Here is an 18392-nt window from a genome sequence, read left to right as displayed (position 1 = left end):
TGTTGGGCTCAGTCCTTAGCCCAGGTGCTGATTGCTGGAGTGTCCTGACCTCTCCTTGTGTGCCAGAGTCTGAATCTCCCTGTGCCACCTTTTTCCTGTACCAGGCAACAGTTGGAGACTGAGAAGAAAAGGAGAGAAACTGTTGAGAGAGAGAAGGAACAGATGATGCGTGAGAAGGAGGAGCTGATGCTCAGGCTGCAGGACTACGAGGAGAAAACCAAGAAGGCAGAGAAAGGTGGGGCTGCCGTCAGAAAGGCACTATTTTGGGGGTGGCCCGTGGCACATCTGATTATGTATTTCCACAGACAGGCGCAGCATACAACTGAGAAGGAAAACTTCCCCAGAACATGTATCTCAATTAAACACAATACCCCAAAGTATAGACTTGTAACAGAAATGATCAGACGATTATTTGGTTTAGGAAATGTTCCTGTACTTTATTAACTTCCGACCTAATTATTTTATGCACATTGTCTTTTTAAGTGTTCCCCCACAGTACTTTGAGGTAAGTGCTGAATCGCCCTGTTTTCCTGATGAGGACGTTGAGGTTTAGTGAGGTAATTTGCCCACAGTCACACAGCCAGTAAGTGGCAGAGCCAGGCCACACTGCCCCTCATGCAAACCCAAGGGCAGACCCCCCAGAACCTCCAGTCATCCTTGACAGCTCTAGTGGGTGTTGGTTCGGGCCTCGAGGGGCTTTCGTTCTAGTGGGGAGATAGCTGCACTCACTGGACACCTTTAAAACACTTGGAAAAGGCATTGCTGTGTTCTAAGCAGAGTGCCGGGTGGTGACTATGCACAGCAGGGGCCAGCCTGCAGAGTGTGGTGCCAAGAGGGTGCTGGAGTTAGACCTGTGCGTAGGGCACGGCTGACCAGCTTTGTACAATGGTTTCCAGCCATCTTGAAGTTGTCATAGAAACACAACTGGAATGAACCGTGAAGTGCTTCCTCTCCAGTATCCTGGAAGAAGTTCCATCAACCTATAGCTCGGTCTAGGGCTTTGTGGTTTTGGGTGTGGTTTCTACCCTCGATCTGACTCGATTCCCCCTGGGCTGGAATGAAGGCCAGGACACCCAAGGCCTGAGGGCTTGAGCAGCTCTGGCTTTGTGTCCTCTCTTCAGAACTCTCGGAGCAGATTCAGAGAGCCTTGCAGCTGGAGGAGGAGAGAAAACGGGCCCAGGAGGAGGCTGAGCGCCTAGAGGCTGACCGTGTGGCTGCACTGCGGGCCAAGGAGGAGCTGGAGAGACAGACAGTGGATCAGATAAAGAGCCAGGAGCAGCTGGTAGGAATCGGAGTTTCAAGATGCTGAATTATAGAGAGGCTGCTTCTGGGGACCGAAAAAGCTACACCTGCTTTGTAATGATTTTCATTACTGAAAGGCAGTCTGCTGGGGGTGAAGCAGCTGGTGGGGAGGGGGCCGTGCCATTGTCTGTGTCTCCCGTCGGGGGTGGGTCCTGCCAGCCTCAGGGAAATAGAGAGGGACAGGGGCAGAGGTGGTTCCCCAGCATGGGTGTTCATTCACCAATGGACTGTGTTGAAAGGGTTCCAGAACTCCCTCTAGCTACACATTCCCTTCCCAGGCTACGGAGCTTGCAGAGTACACTGCCAAGATCGCCCTCCTGGAGGAGGCCAGGAGGCGCAAGGAGGATGAAGTTGAAGAGTGGCAGCACAGGGTGAGTGCGTGGCTCCCTCGTGCCAGTGGGCACGCTGCCTGCGCCAGGGATGGGTGGGTGCTGGCTCAGCGGATGGGTCCCATTGGAAGCTTCTGGGATGCTTCACAATCCTGCCAATGCCAGCTGTGCTGGTGAAGCAGAAATCCCCACAGGAATGGGCTTGACCTTTTGCACTAGTGAGTGCCAGTGTTAGGAGAGAAACAAAGAATTCCTTATTCACTTCCACCCACTTGCCCCGACCACCCTGAACTGTTCAGCCGTGATCAGACAGCCCCCAATCAAGAACTGGTTTTAAATCCGCTTATATGGGTGCCCCCTGCAATGAGGTCGCATCACCAGAAACAAGACCTCCTGACAGCTGGTATATACAGCCGGGTGCTGTGGAAAGGCCTACTGACCGGGAGGTTGGGGATGGTGCACGTTGTAGACTTAACGCCAAGCCTTGGCAGGTTCCTGTCCCTTACAGACCCTCCGGCCTGTCCTTTCCCCTTGTGGCTTCCTCATCTGTGGTGGTCCCCTTCTGGGGTGTATCTCCCCTCTGCTTCTCTTCCACCTCCGATGCCTGCTCCCCGAGCCAAGTTGCGCACAGAAGACCTCAGTTCTTAGGTTTCGGAGAGACTATGCATTATAAAGAATTAAGTGAAAAGCTGGTTTCAAAGCAGATACAAACTAAGCCCATCTCCAGGGATGGAGTGTGTGTGCTGTGTGGACACGTCCGAGGGCCTGGCAGTGGTGGGCGGGCAAGTGCTTAATAGGTAACAGCCCCCAAGGAGAGAGCAAGGAGCACAAAGCCCCTTACTGGCGACTCTCCAGTAGCTGGAGGATTTGTGTTTATTGCTCTGTATACATTTTTGAAAAAAATTAATGAACATACACTAGGATTATTGACAGAAAAAAAGAAATGATATTTTAAAAAGTACCGGGGCTCTGGTGTCATGTCGCAGTTTTTCTGTTCCTGCTGTGGACATGATGGATGACAGAGTGCCAGACCCTGCCCAAGGGGCCTTCTGATAAGCAGTGGCCCAGTTGGGTTCTGTGCTCCTGCAGCCTGCCAGGGGAAGGGCCGGGAACAGAGTCCCTCTTCTTAAAGAAAACAGTCCACAGCGATACACACAGGTTCTGGCTTCTCACTTGTCTGTTAATTTGCTTTCAAAAGGCCAAAGAAGCCCAGGATGACCTGGTGAAGACTAAGGAGGAGCTGCACCTGGTGATGACAGCTCCCCCACCCCCGCCACCCCCCATGTACGAGCCAGTCGGTTACCATGTCCAGGAGGGCCTGCAGGATGAGGGTGCAGAGTCTATGGGCTACAGCGCCGAGCTGTCCAGCGAGGGCATCCTGGATGACCGCAAGGAGGAGAAGCGCATCACTGAAGCCGAGAAGAACGAGCGTGTGCAGCGGCAGCTGCTGGTGAGGGGTGGGCCCTGTCCATCGGGTCTGCTGCACTTTAGACAGGGCAACCAGATGATCCAGCCCCACCCAGCACCCCCCCCCTTTTCCCAGGGGGTGCCGTCTGGCTGCCCAGCCGCACTGGGGAAGAGGGAGGTACCTGACTGATGCTTTATGTTGCAGACGCTGAGCAATGAGCTGTCCCAGGCCAGAGATGAGAATAAGAGGACCCACAATGACATCATCCACAATGAGAACATGAGGCAAGGCCGGGACAAGTACAAGACTCTGCGGCAGATCCGGCAGGGCAACACCAAGCAGCGGATCGATGAGTTTGAGGCCATGTAATGGCCAGGACCGAGGGCAGTGGGGCACTTCGCAGCATGCTGCTTCGAGGGCCACTGCCAGCCTGTCACGCTTGTATCTTTAGTACTCCAAATCTAGGAACCCCCCTTATCGCATCCCAGTTCCTTTAAAAAGAGCATTTATCCTGGCAGAAATATTCTGGGCTGGGAACCAGTGGAAGCTTCCCTGGGAACCAGTGGAAGCTTCCCTGGTTTATTTTCTACAATTGTATCATAGTGCCAAACAGGCCTGATTTTTATGATTATTGTTGAATTACTTCCTATATTGTGCTTGGAGTAGGACTGATTGAATTAAGGAAAGTGCCTATGAAGTGTGGGTAACAAACTTCACGCTGGCCTGTGTGATACAAAATTAGTATCATTAAAGAAAACCACATCATGGCTTAAATCTGTGCCATACTTTTTCTGTATTTGAAATGAACTCAAATTGATTTTTTTGATTTCTATGAAGGATCCATCTTTATATATTTGTGTTTTGAGGGGTGAAAATTAAGATTGCATGTGAAGCACTCACACACACAAATTATTTCCCTCCTGTCAGTCTGTGGCTGAGGCAGAACCACAGTGTGCACTGAGCATGAGCTCTGCAGGAGGACACGCTTGGATAAACTTTCTAAAATGTTTTTTTGGGTTTTGCTTAACAGAAGATACATTGTTGGACTTATACCTAATTAATGATCAGCTCTAGTATAGTATTTATAAGTGATAACGTGGGTTTGTAACATTAGTTCTAAAAAGGGAAAGTTTCGTTCTGTATATTTTGTTACCTTTTACAGAATAATAAAATTACCTATTAAAGCCATGTAACCACAGCACTTGATGTGAGGGCAGCGATAAGCTGATTAATCACATCTGTAAAAATGATTTAGTGTTCTTTGCGCATGTCATTGACTATGCACACTCCAGTCGTCTGTCAAAGCTGCTTGTTTGGAAAATACACAACACACTATCATGACCCTTCAGACTCCAGCCAGGACGGGACTGCACTGGGTCGGTGCCTCTCTGCGTTTTCACCAGAAGAACTTTGCTCTGGTTCCACAACCTTGAAAAGCTGTGAGGATGGACATCACTTTCTGTGGGCCATTGGTTCTGCTCACTCATGTCCTTCCTTTTCACGTGCACATGAATCCCACACCGCAGACCTATAACTAGGAGGGCCTGTCGCAGAGCTGCCTGGTCTCCCAGCACCCTGTGGGCCGGCCAGCTCTGGAAATGGCTGTCCACGGAGAGGATGCAGGATCTTAATCACCAGCTGCCTCTTCTAAGTGCACGTGACAAAGCTGTAATTGTCACTACTCGACAAGCTCTGGGAGACACAGCGACTGAACATTTATTGAAACTGGCCATTTTCCATGTCTCAGATATACAACCTGCCAGAGACTGACTGACGTAACACGGGTAATTGCTGTTTAACTTAAATACACACAGATATCAACAGGTGCTTTACCCACAGGACGCGACTGCAGGTGGAGACGCTTGTCCAGAGGGTCTCACCCAGCTGTGGCCCCTCGCAGGCACGCAGCGCTTCTCACCCCTTCAGCCTGGGGCTGTGGAGCCTTCGCCTCAGTGCAGGACAAGCGTCATGTCGGTCCACAAGTTGGGGCTGGAAAGAACTTTCTGCCATTGAAGCTTTGACTGTGAGCACGCGTCCACGCCGCCAAGCACGTCTCCCTCTGCAACGTGAGTGGGACACGTTAGTAACGGTGGACGAGGACACCTCCTTTGTCTCTTCCCTCAGCTTTTTAGGAATTTCGTCACCTGAACTCTAGACCATATGAAAATGCCAACTACTGAGGAGTAAGCAGAGCCGGTGTTGAGAAGGGAAGGGCTCAGGCATTCCTCAGGTGCTGCGAGGCCCTACACGCCCAGAGCAGTTTCCTCTCCTGTGGTTTTAAAGTGAGGCCAGGACTCTGGCTTGGTAGGCTGGTTCTCCACCAGCACAGGGGACAGTCTCAATACCCTGGTGAGGCTAGGGCTGGGCGCGACCCATCCCAGATGGGGCCGGGGGTTTGTTGCTCAGAGGAAGAACGTATGCTTTGGACAACAGCCCTTTAAAAAGTTGTAATTTAATCTTCTTTCTTATCTTTGGTGGTTCTTGGATGGAGGTCGTTGCAGGGGGTGTTTTTGGTTGCTGCAGTGTTTGGGGGGGGGGGGCACTGTTGGCAACCAGCAGGGAGTGGCCAGGGCACAGATGCCCCCCAGCAAAGGGCTGGTCCACCCACAGTGCCAGCAGCACCGCTATTGAGCAACTCTGGATGGCATTGCTATTTTGTCCCACTCTTAATGAAGTTCTTTCTGAATTGCTGTTTGTTTGAGTTAAGAAGATATATTCCTTTAAGAAAATAATCCTTTTATGATTGATGCCAGAAACAAAAGCAAATACTGTACCTAGCCCATTTTGAGGCCTATAATTTTTGTTTTTTTGGCAGATCTAAATCTGATTTAAATTGTCAAAATACCTTACTGTATTATCGCTCAGTTGTAGAATAAGAGCTAGTCTTAGGAATTTCCATTTACGGCAGGTCGGGCAATTTCATAGTCAGTTTAAGTTGCTGCCACTGTGGAAGCATTTTTCTCTTTTTGTGGTTTCCATGTAAGGCAATCACTTGGGATAAGCAATGTTGTTTGGACCCAACGAGTGTCTTAGACTTACTTGAACCAAGTCTGGCTGCCCCCAGCAGGCGGTCGTTCACGCCAAAGAGGGCCTGGTCCCAGACCGTCAGCTCCAAGCTTGACTGCCTCAGCTGAGACGTGGACACGCCACTGAAGACAAAGGAGTGTTTCCACTGGGGACAGGCCTGCTTCTTCAGGACTGGGGACTTCAGCCTCAGCTTTTGTTGGTCTGGCAGGGTGAGACAACTAGAGGAGGGAAACACAAAGCCCTGCAGTAACTGCCCCCTGCCCCCAGTCTCCCTTCCCCAGGGATGCTTATAGACCAGCAGGGCTAAGAAAGCACTAAATCCACTACAAAATCAGCATCCTACACAAGGACCTAGAATGGGGATCCCGGGACGCTCCAGGACCTTTCGCTAGGACGTCCCAAATTTCTCTTGGAGCTGAATATAAAGGGTAAGTTGGGATTCTGAGGCCCTGTGGCTGCACCTTAATCTCTCCTGGGTGCGCCTACTGCCATGACTACATTTTAACTCTGTTCTGGGGAAAATAAACTCAGAAAGGTAAGTAACTTGCCCAAGGCATGCAGATAAGCAACCTCAGTGCTGTCTTGACCCAGTAGGCCTTCCCTGGTCACTGGAGATTTAGCAATTCAGTAATCACTGGCATTTGCTGTACTTTAGAGGTTCCAACACCCCGGTAGTAAGAGTGCAGTATGGAGAGTCATCCCTTCGAATGGTGATCCAAGAGGACATGTTCAGCTAAAGAACACGCTGCTTTGTCATGCTTGATTTCAAAACTGACTTACTCATGTACCAAGAACTATTTCAAATCTAGCCCCAGCATGTCCACATCCCATGAATTCTTGGAAATCAGGGTCTTTAATATGTGTTATATTAGTTTTTCATAGGAAAGCTGAAACAAGACAAGTTTAACCCTATTCTATACCATGCCATGTGTGTACTGGATCATCAATAAATAACGTTTGGTTACATCCAGTACCTACCTCTTCACGAATGAATTCAAGGTGCCATCTGACCGCACAGGTAAATTCTTGGCTCCCAGCACTACCAAACAGAGTTGACCGTTAAGTGACGGCTGATCTGTCCCTGGAAGGAAAACCAGTATTTACCATCAAGCCCATTTCTCCTGATAACACCAGTGTGCAGCGCCACACCCCCCCAAACTGATAGCTCAGCACTCTGTTAGCATCTTCAGGCCCTAAGACAACAGATAAGGGGAGGCTCTGCTGGCCCTGCCCATGCTGGCCCGCCACATAGGCAGCAGGACAGGGTGGAGGGACTGCTAGAGTCCTAGCACAGGAGTACAGAGGAGCCCAGGGAGAGGACAAGTGTACAAGTTTCAGTCTGTAGCCAGCAGTTTTTGGGAAAGTGGGAACCCCAAGACCCTGCTGGGGGTTGGGAAGGGTACAGGTGCTGCCGGTCTGCGGCCTGTGAGCCTGGGAAGTAAGCATTTCCTCTTGCAGCCAAATAGGAGGTCGCTGCAATGCCCTGTGGGAACTGCATTCTCCCTGTCTTCCTTCTTCACCCTCCCATTTTCCACGTGCCCCACGCTATCTAAGAGGGTAAAGTCTCCAACAGCACCCAGGGCCTGTCCTCCGTGACTGGCTTCTCTTGCTGGGAGCAGCTGCTCGTGTGACAGGGAGCAGGGGAGAATCCACTCTGAGCCTTGCAGGTACCAGTGCCTTGAGATGTGCTCTCGGTTCTGAAAGAGGCAAACTTCCCACCCACGACATTGACATGGAGTGTTTCCTCTTTTAGCAGGGCCTCCGCATCACCAGGGACCATCAAACCTGTCCCTTGGGAGACAGGCCTAGGGCCAGCGTCCCCAGAGCGGTGTGAAGTGGGCATTGGAGGCCTTGCCTGCTTCTGGTGCCGCTGCCCTCCCACACTGTGTGTTCCAGAGAGCCCTTCCCAGGCTGACCCCACAGCTCTTCGTGAGAGCTGCGGGAGCACAGGATCGGGGGCAGTAGGAAGGAAATGCTAGAACGCACTTTGCCCACCTCTCAGCCTGCCTGCTTCTCCAGGCTTTGGGGACAGTGACAAATGTTCAGGGGGCTAGAGACCACCTACCTTCTTGAGCCTCCTGGAGTTTTCTAGGTCCTGCAGGGAGGACCAACTTGGCCCGGACTGCAAGTTCTCCATTATTCTGAGGAACGCCATCTTCGCATTTCTCAGCCTGGGGGTCAGAGCAGAGCTCAGAGGCAGGATTCCCCAGGTGCCTAGAACCTTCTGGGCCCCTGGTTGCTTCAACTCTGTCCACAGACCCCTGCAAAGCCTCTCAGGCCCAGAAGAGTCCTGGATGGAGCAGGCATGTCCCACCCTCTCCACCCGTAGCACGGGGAGGAACAACCCTGCAGCCCCCGCACACCAGAGGGACACAGGACCAAGGCAGCAGGGAGGGCTCAAAGGGCGCTGCACGTTCCCATTAGAGGTCCTGGGGAAACCTGGATGCAGCCTGAGTTTGCAAAAGGTAAATAAACTCAACCCCCCGCCCTCCACTGATTATTGATTCGTTACCCTTCCATAGCAAGGACTGCCGCAGGTGCTGGAGGCACAAGGGGGTTGCAGGCTCTGCCCAAAGCCACAGGTGTGGCAAGTTTGTCTCCATCTTGTCCCCGACCCTCTAGGGGCACCTCCCTGCCTACACAGTGGCTTCTCTGGTCATGAGCAATTTTGCCAGAAAGTGAAGGAATAGCCCAGAGAAGAGAGAATCCTGAAATCTAATCACTCTTTCACCCAGCGGGGTAGGAGAAGCATACGGAGTACTGGGTGGGGTCTAGATATGTTCAGTACGCTCTGGCCCCCCAGCAGTGAGAAGCCACCCTCCCAGTTAACCGTGGAGGGCTTAGGACTCCTGGCAGCCTGTGTGGGCAGGCTCCGTCTGTCTGCGTGAAGCAGCTCTCTTGGCCCTTGGGTGCCAAATGAGATACGGCTGCCTCCACCCTCAGCTGCCGGAAACTGAGGGCCCAGCCCCACAGCCCCCTCCTGTCCAAGCCCCCGGGTCTGGCACAGGTGCCTTCTAGCTTGTTGCTCACCGCTTCTCACCCACTTGCCAAGGCAGGCGCCGTGTGACAAGCCTTGGTGGCCTATTTGATGCCAGGGCCTGTGCTAGGTGTGGGCCACAGAGAAGGTCCAGGCCTTGCCTTCAAGCTGACAGCAGAGGAGTGGGAGAGGCAGAGTGCAAGGAAGGCTCAAGCTCTGACAGAGAGTGTTCAGGCGGGGAACTGGGGAGGGCGCCCTGGAGGAGCTGTGCTCCCTGAAGAAAGGACAGATACAGGGGCAGTGTGAGAGGCACAGGAGCCAGACACGGGCTGTTTCAGCACGGCTGGGGCAGGAGTGAAGAGACATCAAGGCTGAAGAGGCACAGAGATGGCAAGGCACCCTGGTACTAGATCCTGAGCAGGGAAAGACAGGCAGGGCACCCCAGGACTGGGTCCTAAGTTGGGGGAAGGTGGGCAGGGCACCCCAGTACTGGATCCTAAGCAGGGGAATGTGGGCAGGGCACCCCAGTACTGGGTCCTAGAAGGGAGACCACTTCTGGAGGGGACAGTAAGGAAAGGCTTCCTAGAGGGGATGGGATTTAGCGATGTCCCAGGCCAACATGGATAGGGAGCGCATGCCAGGGGACACTGGCAGGGGAGGTCTGAGCATGGACTCAGGCATGAGAAGAGCAGCACAGGCGACAGTGGGTGCAGGCGCAGCCCCGAGCAGCGGTCAGGACCATGGCAGGAGGTGGGACAGGCGGCTCCCAGGAAGGGGCCTTTGGCTTCACTCCATGGTGGCTAGAAACCAGAAAAGCTTCCCAGCAGAGAGATCACGAATCCCAGCTGTGCTGGCTTCAGAGAGGACGAGAGGCCAGATGGCACTCGTGCCCTGCTGTTGTGGCCCCGTGGGCGAGGGGAGTGGTGCCTCGTGCTGTCATTTCTTAAAGAGATGTTTGCTCCCTCACAGTGTGACAGGCCCGTCTGTCTTGGATTTTGGCACAGAAACGTGCAAAGCAGCATCGCTGAGAAGCGCTAGCCCAGCGTGCACCGACCCTAACTAAGTCAGACACGGCAGCTCCTCCTCTCCCGGCCTCTCCGCCCACCCGGCTGCCGGCTACCTCCCGCTGTGCGAGTCCAGAGCGGGAACATGGGACCCCACGTCCCAGTCAGGGCTGGGCTCTGCCTTCCCGATGGCATTTGTCACCTATTATTGCTTTGGGAGGACCTGGGGCTGAGAGTCCAGAAATAACCCACGATAGCCCCCAGGCAGACGCACGGCGAGGGCCTAGGCAGAGCCCACCAGCTGCCAGGCTGGTGTGTACAGCTGAGCGTGGAGCCACTCGGGCTCCTGAACAAACCCCGGCAGGTCAAAGAAAACCCTCGGCCTAACCCACCCAGGAAAGCTCGGTGTTGAGCCTTTTCTTGCCTACGGAGTTCCTATTTGGAAGTCACAGCCAACAGGCCAGGTGACACGTACTATGTCTTGGGGCCAAGTCTTGCTAGATGAGTTTTCTCTCTTGGTCTCTCTGAAAAGCAAGTTAATTCTCACAGTGGGGGTGAGGGGCACTCAGTCCCAAACCAGACATCACCTTGGCCCTGAGCGGATACCAGCGGAAAGACCGTGTCGCGCTGTCTTCAAAGTCCCACGTGGCCAGAGGAATGATCACTTCTCCAAGAAATACTCTCCGGGCGAGTGTGCCCAGGTGCCACACAGAGACCTGCAGCCGCCGCGTCCCCAGCCGGGTGGGGTCCACCTGATACTGCGGAGGCAGAGCAGATGCGTCAGCAGCTCCGGGCCGCCCGCCTCCTTCCGCAGGCTGAGCCCAAAACTGGGCGGGAGCCGGGGTCCTGGTGCCGTCAGGGCAGGGGCCTCTCTCGTCTGAAGAACTGTCCCCACTCCCCCGGAGGTGGTGACACCGCAGAGCCGGCTGACTGCACCTCAGCCTCCAAGGGCCTTGTTTTAAGCCTACTGGATTTTCTCACTAACGAACAAAAGCTGTAAGTTACTGAACCCTTACTTCGTGCCAGGCTTTTTAGATACATCCCTTGTTAGCTTTCTCGAGCATCCTATGAGGTCAGTGTTATTAATCACCAATTTGCAGGTGAAAAGACAGAAGCTCGGGAATCCAGTGGCCCTCTCTCATGTCAGCTGTCACCACGGCTGGACTCAGCTGCCACGCCCAGCCTGAGCCTGACTCCTCCGCCCCGGCTGTCGCGCTGAGGCTGGACGCACAGTGGACACGCAGTCTGCCTGTTGGGGTCAGCTCCGCTGGGCCACCTTTGGCCATCTTTCTAACTCAGGGACAAGATGGAAACCAAGCAGGGTCCCTCTGCCTCCCCAGGCTCTGTCCACACTTCTGCCGTCCCCGGGCTGGCTTCCTCGCTGGCGTCCTCCCTACTGGGATGACTTGTGGCCCCTAAGGTCAGAATTTCTTGGGCCACATTCCCTTTTCTACTGCCTCTGGCTAATTTTTAGTCTATTTTCCCTCAAGTCCGTGATCCATCTCCCACCCTGCCTCACACATTCCTCCCTCTGTCTATAAACTCTGACTCCATCTGGTCATTCCCAGATCCCGGCCCCACACCAGTCAGAGAAGTTGGTTCCCTCCGAGCAGCGAGGCTGGGCAGGGCCATCGCCTCTGCTGTGGCCGCTCGGCCAGCCCCATGTGACTCCCTCAGATGCTCAGGCTGCCTCTCCCTGGGTCCTCGCCCAGTGCTCACCCCTTTCTGACAGACAGGACTACTCCCTGCGGGGGACCATGGCCCTGTTAGGTCCCCAAGGCTTGCCCCAGGCTCTATTGGGTACAGAGTGTAAGGGACACTGGAGAACAGGCCAGGCAATGACCAGCGTCGCCCAGACCTGGCTTCTCATTTCACCTCCCCAGGCCCCGGTGACATGGTCTCAAATCCGGTGCAAGTCTCCCTGGAGTCCAGAAAGGCTCCCCGAGAAGCCGAGGATCGCTGTCTAGGTCCCCAACTTTCACACGCACTTTCCTCAATACCGGCCAGAGACAGTTCTCACGGGCCCACCCACCCGCCCAAACCTCGCCCCATGACTCCCGGCCAGGTGCGGCCACCTCCTGGGTGCCGAACAAAGGCATGATGTGAAATGCTGGTTTCCGAGGGACTTTTACAGCGAGGGATGGGCTTCCCCATCTTCCCATCCACACGCGCTTCTACCGCGGTGAGGCTGGCTGTGTTGGGATGTTCTGAACTTGGGAGATTCTAGAGGTGTTGATTCTTCTAAATGTATCTGGAAGTTTCCCAGGCTACAGAATATCCACAACATACTGGGTTAAACCCATGGATAAAAATTTTAAGTGATTTGAGATTCTCTATGCATTTTAAATAAGGTAGGTAAAACTTTTAAGATTGGACTATATATCTAATTATCTAGAGTATAGTTAATCCTGTTTATCTCATTTCATAAGCCTCTGCTTAGCACAAAATACCTTAATTAAACTTCTGACGAATAATTTTAGATATCAATTAAAATGTGTGAGGGGACACGTAGTTTTTCAAAACTCTCGCGGGGACGCGGGCAGGCCCGTCTGAGCGGCTCCGCAGCCCGGGCTCGTGGGAAAGGCCCGGCCCCCGCGCTGAATCAGAACCACATTTTCGAAAAAATCCCAGGGGATTCCTCTGCACGTCAGCTCTGGGAAGGAGCTGCAGTTCTAAGCACTCTCCGCGCCTCAGCCTCCCCGTGGGTAGACAGGGCTTCTAACCGTCCCTCAGGCTGCACGTACAGCGCTTGGCCACAGCAAGGGCACGCGAAACAATGGCTATTATTATTCAATGAATGCAGGGCTCTGTGCCAGCTGCCCAGATGGCCCCTGGCTGGCACTTCACAAACGCCCCTCCTTGCCAAGCAGGCAGACAAAGCCCTCTCCTGTCCCAGGCGTGAGAGCATCGGGTCTCCGGCTGCCCAGCCAGACTGGGTCGTGTCCCCACTCGGGGCCACCACAGCCACTCTCGGAGGACGCCGGACCTCGGCTCCAGCCCCAAATCAGAGCACCGGGCCCCATCTCTGCCCTCAACCATAAACCAGGTTTCTTAACATCAAAGATAGTGAAAATCTAGATAATTCCTTTATCCTTTTTTTCACAACGTGATAATTTCATAATAAAAGAAGAAGAAACCTTGGTTTGTCAGATATTATAACAAAGGGGCACTTTTCAAAGACAGTAACTCAGTCATTTAACTTTCAGGTTACTCTGCCTGAGACGCTGTTCTGTCATAAAAATTCAATAAGATAAACCAATTTTTAAAATTACCCTGTGCCCTGTTGTAGCCTGAGACAAAGTGGCAGGCGGGTTCTCAGAAACGTTTTCACCGTTTTCTCAGAAATCATTAATCAAAAGCCATTCTCAAGTCCAGCAGACTCTGCACTTTCCCCGTACAAAGGGCTGAAATTTATTTTCTACCAACTTGCCACTGATTGCCAGAGCCAGGGAGAAAAGTGCAGGTGTCCGCATTTACGTCTGACCAACTCGAGAGTCTGACAGAACCATCCCCTGGACTCTGCCCCGGGTGCGCGGCCCGGACCGGAGGACCCGGCGCGTGAGCATCCGCCGGCAGCTACCTGCAAGGTCTCCTGGAAGTTCGGGTCCACCGTGTTCCTTTGGACTCCAGTCTTGCGTTTTCCCCGGGACGATGTGTCAGGTAGCAGGTAGGTCTTTACGTACCTGGTGGCCAAACACAAGACAGCGTGAGCGCACGGCCGGGGAAGGGGCCACAGGGAGCGTTTGGGAGGAGCCACTCCACACGTCTGCACTTTCTTCATGCTGCTTCCCGCCGGCTTGCGAGTCCACAGCAAGGGCCTAGTGACCGTGACCATCGGGGAGCAGCGTCAGTGCTGGTGTGGACAGCTTCTAATGCACACAGTCTTTGGCCATGTGTTGGCTACAGAATCCTCTGGAATATTCCTGGGGGTGTGGAGCCTTCCACATGTCCTACTCCTAGAATGTATATGCCCTCGTCACCTGCCATTTCGCGAAGACCAGAGATTCTCTAGTCTGCCCGGGCGTCGAGGCCGTGAGCCACCTGCCTTCCTTCCACCTCCACCCATCACCGCACCCAGCCTGCAAAAACCACACGTGCCTCACACTGCTTTTTCCTTGTGGGGGCCTCAAAGACTGCACGCCTGCCGAGAAGGGGCCTTCATGGACCCTCCCTGCTGAGTCTGGAGGCCACGCACAGCGTGACAGAGGGTCAGATGGCTCTGTCTGCACTTGCCCGGCCCTGAAATCCGAGCTGACCCCTCCACACCAGCCCCCAGACTGCCCTTCATGGCTCCTCCTCCTCCTCCACCACCCCACTAGGCCCAGTCTTAGCCCCACAGGCTAGAAACAGGATCAACTTCCCCAAGTAAAAAATAACCATGACCCTCCCTCTACCTGTGTCCCTCCTGTGGCCTCGGTCTTAGGCTTCTTCCTCCTTTTCAGTTAGGCTTCTTGAAAAAATACTCAAAACTCTGTCTCTAATTCCTCATTGTTCATTTACTCTTAAATTGTTTATCATTATAGGATCTCACACATGTAAACCAAAATAAATAAATATACCTGGAGAGGTTGAAGCATTATAATAAAACACACACCCAGGTACCTGTCCCCGATTTAGGCAACAGAACAGTATCAGTGACTTCCCTCTCTCATCCTGCCCATAGCCAGGCAATAACCACACTGAATTTTATCATTCCCTTGGTTTTATAGTTTCACTACTTTGATGTATCTCCTCAAACAATCTACTGCTTATTTTGTCCTGTTTTTGAATTTTTATATAAATGGGATCATTCCATATACATTCTTTTGTAACTTGCTTTTCTTCACTCAGTATTAATGTTTGAAATCCATCTGTGTTGTTGTGTGTAGCTACAGCTCACTCATTTCTAATCCTGTATGTTATCTATTCTAGCGTATGAACATACCACCATTCATTTACCCTCCTGATGGGCATGTGTCTCATGTCCTAGTTTTTTGCTATGCTCACAGTGCACATGTACGAGAGTTTCTCTAGGCACACGACCAGCAGTGATAGGGTATGTGCATTTTCAGCTGTACTAGATCATGCCAAATTAGGGATTCAATCTCTTTAACAGATACAGGGTTATTCGGGTTTTCTATTTCATCTCATGTCAGCTTTGATTATTTGTGTCTTTTAAGAAATATGTCCATTTCATCTAAGTTGTTAAATTCATTGGCATAAAATTTTACATAACATCTCCCTGTTATTCTTTAACGTCTGTAAGTTCTGTCATGCCGTCTCTTCTTTTGTTCCCGATATTGGTATCTGTGTATTCTCTCTTTTATTTTTAACCTGGATAAATTTAGCCAGGGAGTTATCGATTTTACTAATCCTTTCAAAGAACCACATTTGGATTCATTGATTTTTTTTCTATTTCATTGATTTTTCTTATCTTTACTATTTCCATCCTTACTGTTCTTCTTTTTCTAACATTTTAAGGTGGAGGTTTAAATAACTCATTTTAAACTTTTCTTCTTTTTAAATATAAGCGCTGCTTTAAGTGCATTCCTCGAATTTTGAAATATAAAAATCAGGGGATACTTGAACACAGACTATTCCAGTTTTCCTGAGGCACGTGGAATAACAGAAATTAAGACTAAGAAGACAAGAGAGATTCTGCCTGGGGAACCCTAAGTGTTACAGCAATTTGTCCTCCAGTTGTCTGGTACGAGAGATACTGAAGGTTTCAGAACAGAGGAGAGTTTGATTAAATCGACAATGCATTTCTTTTCCCACGGTCACTCACTAGCTGATAATTAAAACAGTGTGCTTGAAGTTTTCCACGTAGGAAAAAAGAAAGGCAAAAATGAGGTCCCTGCCTTAAACCATACATGCAGAGAATCAACTCCAGTTCCAGTGTGAAAGGATCTAAGTGTGAAAAAACTCTATTACAGGAAAACGGAGAAGAATGTATTTATAACCTTTGGTGGCACAGGAATTCTTCTACAGACAAAAAGCAGAGATTTTAAAGAAAAAGCCTGATAAATTTGATAGTAAATTCTCTGCAAGAAGAATCATCATAAGCAAGTTAGAAAAAAAGTAACGGCTGGGAGAAGATATGTACAATATATATAACCAATAAAGAATTTTTTTTTTTTTTCTTTTTGAGACAGAGTCTCCCTCTGTTGCCCGGGCTAGAGTACCGTGGTGTCAGCCTAGCTCACGGCAACCTCAAACTCCTGGGCTCAAGCGATCCTCCTGCCTCAGCCTCCCGGGTAGCTGGGACTACAGGAATGCACCACTATGCCCGGCTAATTTTTTTTACATATATATTTTAGTTGTCCAGCTAATTTCTTTCTATTTTTTTTTTTCAGTAGAGACTGAGTCTAACTCTTGCTCAGGCTGGTCTCAAAATCCTGAGCTCAAATGATCCTCCCGCCTCAGTCTCCCAGAGTGCTAGCATTACAGGGGTGAGCCACCACGCCCAGCCCTAACCAATAAAGAATTTTTAAAAATCTGTTCCAAATAGGTTTTACAAAAAACTCTGAGCTGGGTGCAGTGTCTCATGCCTGTAATCCCAGCACTTTGGGAGGCCAAAGAGAGAGGACTGCTTGAACCCGGGGGTTTGAGACTGCAGTGAGCTATGATCACACCACTGCACTCCAGCCTGGGTGACAAAGAGAGACCCTGTTTCTAAAAAAAATCTTTTTAAATAAATAAAAACGCTTGTAAATAAATAAGAAAATGATAAACCATCCAATAGAAAAATGGGCAAAAGATATGAACATAACGTTCACAGGAGGGGAAATTTAAATGGCCAATGCATACAGAAAAAGTTGCTCATCTTTGTTAGTAATCAGGGAAATGCAATTAAAATAATGGTGATATACCACTGTATCTCTCAGTTGGAAAAAACTTTTAATCTGTTTATGGATTGTGTGGGGCAAGATTTTAATTTTGTTTTTCCTGTATGAAAACTCAAATCTCCCAACATCATTTAGGAAGTCCATCTTTTCCCCATTGATTTGTAATAGACTGAATGTTTATGTCCCCCCCACAAAATCACATGTTGACGCCTAACCCGCAACGCATGGTATTAAGAGAGGTGATTCCGTATGAGGGTGGAGCCCTCATGAATGAGACTGGTGCCCTCCTAAAGGGGATCCAGAGAGCTGCCTTGTCCCTTCCACCATGTGAGGACACAAGAAGACAGACATCTACAAACCAGAAAGAGGGCCCTCGCCAGACACCAAAGCTGCCAGCACCTTGATCTTGGGCTTCTCGGAATAAACAAAGACACTCCTTGGTCACATGGGTTTTCACAGATGCTAAGGTTTGCATCTAGACTTTGACGCTGCTCTGTTGACCTACTTGATCTTTGCATCAAGAACACATTATTTGGGCCGGGCGTGGTCGCTCACGCCTGTAATCTTAGCACTCTGGGAGGCCCAGGCAGGTGGATCGCTCAAGGTCAGGAGTTCGAGACCAGCCTGAGCAAGAGCGAGACCCCGTCTCCACTAAAAAATGGAAAGAAATGATCTGGACAACTAAAAATATATATATATAGAAAAAATTAGCCAGGCATGGTGGCGCATGCCTGTAGTCCCAGCTACTCGGGAGGCTGAGGCAGAAGGATTGCTTGAGCCCAGGAGTTTGAGGTTGCTGTGAGCTAGGCTGATTCCACGGCACTCACTCTAGCCCGGGCAACAAAGCGAGACTCTGTCTCAAAAAAAAAAAAAAAAAAAAAAGAACACATTATTTGAATTACTATAGCTTTGTAATACTTATTGAACTACGTCTTTTCCCTTTTGTTCATTTTTACAATTGTCTTGGTTATTCTTGGACTTTTGCTTTTTCATTTAAATTTCAGAATATGTCAAACTTAAAAAAAAAAACTTACGGATTGCACTTTTTCTTCTTTTCCTCTCCATAGGCAAGGTTCTTACAGGCCTTGATGCATATTTCTAAAGAATGGGTTTTGAAGCAATAACCAATGGCAAATTCGATTTCTCCGGTGACACTAGCGTTGTCAAAATTGCCCATCTCTGTACAAGTGCTGTTAATGCTAATTAAACTTCCCTAAAATCAAGAAGGACAGATATAAATTACTTCAAATTCATTTTTTTTTTTTTTTTGCAGTTCTGGTTTCAAGATAACAAATAAATCAAAGTTCACAGAGCATGCATCCTGCCTCACGTTTAGTTAATCATGCACCAGCTGTACTTTGCCAGAGTAAGTTGCCACGTGTCCCATCCCAAGGAGACAGGGAATCCTCAGAAGACGTGTCTTGACCAGATGTGATCTTTGCCTGGCAGTAAAGGTTACACAATCTCATTCTTTAACACGGAATCACTTGGAGTGAAATGGTTATCTCCTTATCAATT

The 18392-nt window shown here is 50.5% G+C and overlaps 2 protein-coding genes across 5 annotated transcripts in view; one reads left to right on the top strand and one right to left on the bottom strand.

The window, feature by feature from the left end:
• The window catches only part of EZR (ezrin), a 51347-nt gene extending 47154 nt beyond the window's left edge, over positions 1-4193 (top strand). For 2 of the 3 annotated variants that reach the window (XM_012646822.1, XM_012646824.1), the window contains 5 exons: positions 105-235; positions 1122-1282; positions 1581-1673; positions 2830-3081; positions 3244-4193. In XM_012646822.1, the coding sequence (XP_012502276.1) occupies positions 105-235; positions 1122-1282; positions 1581-1673; positions 2830-3081; positions 3244-3408 (802 nt within the window). In that variant the 3' untranslated portion in view covers positions 3409-4193. The remainder of the gene's footprint in view (positions 1-104; positions 236-1121; positions 1283-1580; positions 1674-2829; positions 3082-3243) is intronic. The other variant, XM_012646823.1, reaches the window with a different exon arrangement.
• Positions 4194-4988: 795 nt separating this feature from the next.
• SYTL3 (synaptotagmin-like 3) overlaps positions 4989-18392 on the bottom strand; it is a 75728-nt gene continuing 62324 nt past the window's right edge. For both annotated transcript variants that reach the window (XM_012646820.1, XM_012646821.1), the window contains 7 exons: positions 17909-18087; positions 13628-13730; positions 10635-10805; positions 8132-8237; positions 7045-7147; positions 6079-6284; positions 4989-5098 (listed from right to left, as the gene is read on the bottom strand). In XM_012646820.1, coding sequence (XP_012502274.1) covers positions 4989-5098; positions 6079-6284; positions 7045-7147; positions 8132-8237; positions 10635-10805; positions 13628-13730; positions 17909-18087 — 978 coding nt within the window. The remainder of the gene's footprint in view (positions 5099-6078; positions 6285-7044; positions 7148-8131; positions 8238-10634; positions 10806-13627; positions 13731-17908; positions 18088-18392) is intronic.

This window comes from Propithecus coquereli, unplaced genomic scaffold, assembly GCF_000956105.1.
Source record: "Propithecus coquereli isolate 6110/MARCELLA unplaced genomic scaffold, Pcoq_1.0 Scaffold25, whole genome shotgun sequence".
NCBI classification, from domain to species: Eukaryota; Metazoa; Chordata; class Mammalia; order Primates; family Indriidae; genus Propithecus; species Propithecus coquereli.
Note: the sequence above shows the minus strand (reverse complement) of the source record. Positions and strands in the feature narration are given on the sequence as shown.